At 40.6% G+C, this 7,832-nt stretch overlaps 1 protein-coding gene across 1 annotated transcript in view; it reads left to right on the forward strand.

Moving 5' to 3' along the window:
• The window catches only part of IFT88 (intraflagellar transport 88), a 223,394-nt gene that overhangs the window by 169,041 nt on the left and 46,521 nt on the right, over positions 1 to 7,832 (forward strand). Inside the window, exon 23 of the mRNA XM_007942504.2 lies at positions 5,042 to 5,108. Coding sequence (XP_007940695.1) covers positions 5,042 to 5,108 — 67 coding nt within the window. The remainder of the gene's footprint in view (positions 1 to 5,041; positions 5,109 to 7,832) is intronic.

The following is a 7,832-nucleotide window of genomic DNA, read 5'->3' on the forward strand; positions in this document are numbered from 1 at the left end:
CAATCTGTAGGTTCTCTTTTGACTCTTTTGGAGAAGTCTTTGGAAGCACATAAAAATTTAATTTTTAGAAGGTCCCATTCATCTAGTTGATCTTCGCTGTTTGTGCATTTTGGGTTATGCTTGATAGTCTATTTATGCCCTATATTAGGGCCCCTAAATTAACCCCTAGGTTTTCCTTGAAGAACTTTATAGTTTTAGGTTTCACATTTAAGTCTTTGATCCATCTGGAGTTAGTTTTTATGTATGGTGTGAGGTATGGATCTTGTTTCATTTTCTGCAAATGTATATCCAGTTTTGCCAGCACCATTTATTAAACAAACATTCTCTTCCCCATTTAATGGATTTCAGCCCTTTGTCAAAGATCAGCTGACCATAGGTCAATGAATCTATTTCTGGGTCCTCAATTCTATTCCACTGGTCTATGTGTCTGTCATTGGACAAATACCAGCCTATGTCGACTACTGTGGCTGTATAGGAGGTTTTAAGATCCAGGAGTGTGAGAACTCCTACTTTGTTTTTCTTCAACAGTTCTTTGCTTATCTGAGGTCTCTTTCTTTGCCATATAAAGTTAGTGATTGTTTTTTCTATATCCTTAAAGAATGTTGATGGAATTGGATTGGGATTACATTGAATATATAGATTGCTTTGTTTTCCTTAATTTTGTCAGTATTTTCCTTGATCTGTCTCTCAATCCTTTGAAGATACCTAACTATAATTCTTTTGAATTCCTTATCAGGGAGTTCCAATGCTGCTTCTTCCTCAGGGATGTGTTCTGGGTCTGTGTCCTGCTCCCTTGTTTCTACACCTTTATCTTGCTTCTTTGTGTGGACTATGATGGTTTGTTGTCTCTGTGACATTGTTGTATTTAGATCTCTGTTAACTGTTTGTGAAGAGCAATTAAGGATGAATCAGGTTCTTCTTGGTGGTCATTTTATCGTTGGCCAGTTGGTGCCAAAGAAAGTGGTGGCTCTCACTCAGTAAGTAGAGCTGCAGGAGGTGCAGGTGTGGTTGCATTGTATGGGCATGGTTGCTGTCTCCCACTCAGTTAGACAAAAGCAACAATCAAAAAAGTAAAAGCAAGCAGACAAAAAACACATCACATCAACACACAGGAACAATCACCATAAAAAGAAAAGAAAGAAAGAAACCCTGCAATATCTGGAGAGTGGGCGATAAGATAAAAAAGGTAGAATAGGAAAATTAAAAAAGGAAAACAAAGAATGGGGAGAACCATAAGAAAGAAAACAATGGGAACCAGGAATAGGGAAGAGAGAGAAAGCTGAAAACTAGAACCTTTCCAGTCATTTATATCCAGAATGTCCTTGCAGTCCCCAGCAAGTGGAGCCTATTCTTTGGTCCCTGGAATCTGTGAGAATGCTGTCACTTTAAATATCCTAAACAGTCAAGCCGCTTGTACACATTCAAAATGGCTGCACCCTCTGTACAGCCAAAAGTCCGCAGCTCAGCCCTTCTTCCTCTTTGCTGCTTCCCCTGTTATTCACCAGCCACCAGTGTGGTCCTCTGTGCAGCCCCTGGCTAGCAAGGATGATTTTTAGGTTAGGTCCTACACCAGTTGGCAATATCCAAGCTGTCCATGCCACCAGGATCGCTGACAGATTGCAGCTCAGTTTGTCTCCTTTTTCGGTGTTTTCATGCAGGTTCTTCTATTAGTTGGTGTTTAGTTCACTTCTCTATCCTCCTTTCAAAGCTCAGACCTCTAGGATTATCTTCTGTATCTGTGTTAATTGGTTCCTGTTTTCTTTGTTGAAGAGGGTCTGTGTAGTTTGTCTGCCTGTTCTGCCATCTTACCGGAACTCTCGACAGTTCATGTTTCTTTGAACTTAAAACCTTATCAAATAAGTGTTTTGATAAATATTTTGATTTGACTTTTCACATTGCCTTTTCTGTTTTTAAATAGTAACTTCAGGTTTGATGGTTTAAATTCACCAGCTGCTCCACAGACAGAAGATGGGGCAATCTGCTTCCATAGAGATTTATGGTCTTGGAAATCCACTGAGGTCACTGTGAGTCAGATTTGACTCAATGGCTGTGGGTTAACTTCCACAGAGAACCATTGCTGTAGCCCTAAAGAGACTCTTGCTGTTTAAAGTGAATTCATTGGTTTTGAACTGCAAACAGGTATTCATTTGGAAAGAAGGATAAAGAACATGTGTTCTGCCTACAGGAGAGTGAGGAAAGAGAAGGAGAGCCAGAGTGTGACTATCCGGTGTGATCTGTGAGCCCCCTTGGGACAGACCAGAAGTCTCCCCTGAGGAGATGAGGACAGTTCCCAACCTTACAGAATTACCTTTAGGGTTTATAAAGAAGATGAGGAAGGGCATTCCAGACAGGTGATAGCCTAAGTAAATTCACTGAGGAAAGAGAGCTGGCAAATTCAGGGAAATGCTGGTAGTTAAGTAAGATTCCTCCCCTCTTATTGGTGGATTAGGCGATGCAGTTAATTTGCCAAAAGTGAAGAGGATAGAATGTCGTCTTAAGAAACATGCTGAAGCTAAGAGCTGGATCTGGCTCAGGACGCACATATGGAAGGACTGACGAGCAGTGGGGAGACCCACTGGAGGCTGGCGCCAGTCTGTGCATGGTATGTGGTTTTTCTCCAGCAGAGCACAGCAGCCTGGGCGGAGGAGAGGAAAAAGGCAAACCCTGCAGTCTATCCAGAAAGACAAGAGGGCCAGCAAGGGACTTGAAGGCACTGATGCGAATGTATTTCAAGTAGTGGATTCTAGGTGGGGGTGTATGGAAAGTGAGAATTTAGAGGACTAATTAGGAGAAGGTGAATGAGAGTCAAGGGTTTAGAAAGTTCTAAATGAGAGCAAAGAATGTGGGAGTAAAGAATTCAGTCATTATAAAACGCACTTCCTTTCCTAAACTGTTGTTGTTGTTGTTGTTGTTGTTGTTGTTGTTGTTAGGTGCTGTCGAGTTGTTTCCGACTCATAGTGACCCCATGCACAGCAGAACGAAACACTGCCAGATCACGCGCAAGCTCCACGATCCCTGCTATACTTCCTAGACTGCCCTCTTGTAAATGGATGGTAAATTTGAGGGTCATTGAAAAGAGGAAAACCCTCAACAAGATGGACTGACACAGTGGCTGCAACGATGGGCTCAAGTGTTACAAGGATTCTGAGGATGATGCACAACGTGGCAGTGTTTCATTCTGCTGTACATAGGGTCACTATGAGTCAGAGCCGACTCAACAGCACCTAACAACAGCAACAAATTTATGGCTATTTAAGCAAGGTGGAAGATCTTGTACATGTTTGATTTGAAAACATTTCAAGTTTCATGGGCAGTTATCTTTATTTAAATTATTTAGCACATAAATCCTTAATGTATACCAGAGATTATTGATTTTGTAGATAGATGAAAATTGATCTTTTAGAAAATTAGGTCTAAAAAACCAAAACTAAACTCACTGCTATTGAGTTGGATCCAACTCATAATGACCCCTCCTTGGGTTTCCAAATGGTATCACAGCCTGCCTTCTGAGGAGTGGCTAGTGGATTTGAACCACCAGCCTTCTGGTTAGCAGTCAAATGCCTTAGGCACTAAATTCGTATTTTATCACATCTTTTTTTAGATGTTCTTTTGTCTCTGAAGGAACTGACAGGGTGATGGCAGAACACAGTTTCAAGGATGGTTTCTTGTTTAATGGAAAATAACTTGAGTGTGTTTTCATATATTTGAAAGTCTTAAATTTTAGGAGAGCATTTTACTTTACAGAAATGAACCTTGAATTATTGAAAGGATTTTTTTCCTCTTTTCAGCAGACCACAGTGTCAGTGACCTCATCTATGATCTGATAATTTATGAATTTATGTCCTTTGAATTAAGTATGAAATTACACTAACATTACTGAAAATTTAAGTATCAACCCTAATGAATTGCAATGCCGTTATAGAGTAAATATTTATCAAGAGATGTCTATTCTACTGAGTCTCCTGGGTAATGAAAATGCATAGGAAAATTTGGAAGTATGACTTGAGGCAGATCCAGTATTAATACAGACATTGTCTTGCTTAGTCAACACCCAAAATAACCATAAAATGCAAAAAGAAACCTACGAACATCACAGCTATGTAAATTTTGAAGGTGGATTTAGATCTAGAAAAGTAGTCACCTTAGCAGATCTTAGGTATTTTGTGAGATTTTAGTAATGTCTTTATTTTAACTTGGATTTCAAAGGCCAGTTTATCACTTTTTCTGCTTCAAAATATTTTCAGAACGCTGGTGGTGTAGTGGTTAAGGCATTTGGCTGCTAACCAAAAGGTCAGTGATTTAAACCTACCAGCTGCTCCATAAAAGAAAGATGAGGGAATGTGCTTCTGCAAAGATTTACAGCCTTGGAAACCCGATAGAGGATCGCTGATTCAAAATTGACTCGATGGCAGTGAGTTTAGAACCATTGTAGCTTGTGACTAGTGTAGGAAATATCCCTTTGGCAGATTCTCTTCCTCTAGGAAGAGGTTTGTTGAACTAGGTTTCAACCTGAATCATCACATCAGGAAAGTGCCACCGGGTTTTTAAGTTGTTTACATAAGCAAAGGTTATACTGCATTTTTCCACTAACATGTCATTTTGAGTGTTCTGTAGGAAGGACTGTCCCAGGTCTTGTAGGGCATTCTTTGAACCCTTTCCTTACAAATCATCTCAATCTTTTTTCCTATGGAGTCAACTCTCAGGTAACAATACATTTGAACCTAGCTTTTAGGAAAGTAAGGTGCTTTGATGGTGCTGTGCCTAAAGATAACCAGAAAGTTGGCGGTTCAAACTCACCAGCCACTCCATGGAAGGAAAAGGAGGTAATCTGTTTCTGTAAAGATTTACCAACTTGGAAACCCAGTAGGGGTCGCTATGAGTCAGAATCCACTCAATGGCAGTGAGCTTGGTTTTTGGCTTTAGGAAAGTAGTAATAAGAATGGTAAATCCTATTTTATTAAATCTAACCATCAGCTTTTAGTTCGATTCAGTTTGAAGTAGCATTGCTTATTCTTTAAAACCTTTCTTCTTCTTGCCCTAGCGCATAAAGTCTGGCAGAGATGGCAGTGGGGGTTCCCGGACCAAAAGAGAGGGAAGTGCTGGCAGTGGTGAGTAATTCTTGTTACCTTGAAATACTGTATTTGACAGATTTCTACACATGGACTTCTAGAAAATCTTAAAATAGCCTAAAAGTGCCCTTTATCCATTTGTTTGCTTTGGATACAGTGAAACCTCACTCTGATTAATTTGGTAAGCAGTCAGTCTGATGTATAAATGAGTGTTTGTAGATGTTAGAAGATTTTTAGCTCTTAAATAACCATATCTATTTCTGCCTGTTGATTAGTAAATAAGCTTACATTGGGCAGATTATCACAGAAGGCATATTAATGAGGTTTTATTGGGTTAACATTTTTTCTGTTTTCACTTAAGAAAATACCATGAGAAGTAGAATGGTCTTACAGAATGCTGACAGTCAAAAATCTTTTATTCTACTTGTAGTGTAGCGATAGTGCTGGTCTGGGAATCAGGAGACATGGTTTAGTCCCAGTCCAGTTCATGACTGACCATGTGTGTTTGGTCAACTGCTTAAATGCTGTGGGCTTCAAGGATTAATCAAGCCCTTTGCATCTCTAAAATTCCTTGTCTCTATAACTTGCAACATAGTTACATACTAAAAAGTTTTGTTTTCTTCCCTTCTTCCCCCAACAACAAAATCTACCTTCTTTCTTAACTTCAGGGGATGATATAAATTAAACTTAATACAACTATGATGATCTTGAAGTTAGTTGAATAAAAAGAAACCCTAAGTTGGGATCTGTAAATGCGCTAACCGTCTCCCACATGGACATTGCAAATCCTCATGCTCACATGACCCAGGTCCTAACCATGGCTCTTACAACTGTGATCAAAGGAAAAATGTAACCCCTAATTTAGGTAGGCCTTTTGCTCACTCAGAAACATTTATTGGATGTATAACATGTACCCAGGCCCTGTGCTAAGTGCCAAGAACAGGGATGGATGAGGCATGATCTTAGTGTTCAAACTATTTAGAATTTATTTGAAAGACAGACAGATTTGTAATGCTGCTGAGAGTAATAGAGCAATGCACATGTGTTTCTAATTTCCTAGGGATTAAAAACTGCAGTTGAGACAAAGAGTCATTCTTGAATTAAGAGCACTGCTTGGGAATATATTTAGGCAGTTACAGTCATCAATGGCATCTAGTTCTAGCCATACCACATGATCCTCCAGGGATCAATCCAGCTTCTCCAGCTGCACCTCAAGGAGCTGACCTGTTTAACCTTAGGCCACAGGAGCCCTTAGCCAGAGCTTGAGAAATCAGGAGCAGCACTAAACTTCAGTCCCAAACATAGCCTGTTGTATCATTGAGTAGCAGTTTTGTGTCTCCAGCCCTCCATGACCGATTTGACTATCTCCTTGTTGTTCTCTTATGACATCTAGTCAGTACCAACTCATAGCAACCCTATGTGTTACAGAGTAGAACTGCTAGATACAGTTTTCTTGGCTGTCATCTTTTTTGTTTTTTTAAATTTTTTATTGTGATTTGGGTGCAGATTTCCAAAGGAGATTCGTTTTACTCTAAACAGTTCATGCACATTTGGTTTCATGGCCCTGATTATAATCCGAACAATAAAAAGATCAGCTTCCCTCTCCTCCATGTGACTACCCTTTCCTTGTGCCCTTTTCATCTATGCATCCCTTCTATGTGAATGCTGCCGCTCTGGTGTCTCATAGCTGCTTGATCTAAGGGGTGCATCTCCCTAGGGTCTTGTTGTTGTTATGTGCCGTCAAGCTGGACCCAATTCATAGCGACCCCCCTCGGGTTTCCAGGGTGGTATCACTACGGAAGTAGATTGTCCAACCTTCCTTCCAAGGAGTGGCTGGTGGGTTTGAACCACCAGCCTTCTGGTTAGGAGTCAGGTGCCTTAGGCACTGGAGTAGATGTTCTGCTTGTAAGCCTGTTGTGCTGAAAGCTAATCCACAGAAGTGAGTCTAGTTCCAGGCCCAAAGGATAACCCAGAGCCATAGTCTCAGGGGTTCCACCAGTCTCTATCCAACCAGTAAGTCTGGTCATTTTTGTGTTTTTGAATTTTGTCTACATTTTTCTTCCACTCTATCCAGGATCTCCAATTTTGATCCCTTTCCAAGTGGTTAGCATTGGTAGCTGGGCACCATCTAATTCTTCCGATCTCAGGGTCATGAAGGCTGAGGTCCCCATGGTTCATCATATCCTCAGACTGTTACCATGATTTTCTTCACTCTTCTTTGCTCCAGATGAGGAGAGACAGTAGCTGCAACTTATATGGCCACTCAAAAGCTTTTAAGACCCCAGTTGCTACTCACCAAGTAGGATGTAGAACAAGATTTTTTTTTTTTTAATTGTGATTTGGGTGAAGATTTACAGAGCAAATTCACTTTCCATACAGCAGTTCACATATACTTTGTCTCATGTCATGGACCACAGTTTACCACAATGCAACAGCTCCCCTCCCACTTCCTCCCCATAGTTACCTCTTCCCAGTATCCATCTCTCCATGCATTCCTGCCCCTGAGCTGTCTCCCTGTGCATAAGCAGCCCTTCTTTCTCCCATGATTGTTCTCTCCAAGGAGTGTATCTACTTGAGGTGAATTTTTAACTCATATCCCTGTATTTTGTTTGGCTGGAAGCCATAGGCATGGGTTCAATTCCAGACCTGAAGGACAGCTAGGGACCATAGTCTCAGTGGTTCCACCAGGCTCTATCAGACCAGCAAACCTGGTCCCCACCTTTTTTTTTATTTTCTCCAAATGATTTTGAGTTTTGTTCCACA

Source organism: Orycteropus afer, unplaced genomic scaffold, assembly GCF_000298275.1.
Source record: "Orycteropus afer afer isolate SDZICR_OR568_19922 unplaced genomic scaffold, OryAfe1.0 scaffold00092, whole genome shotgun sequence".
NCBI lineage: Eukaryota > Metazoa > Chordata > Mammalia > Tubulidentata > Orycteropodidae > Orycteropus > Orycteropus afer.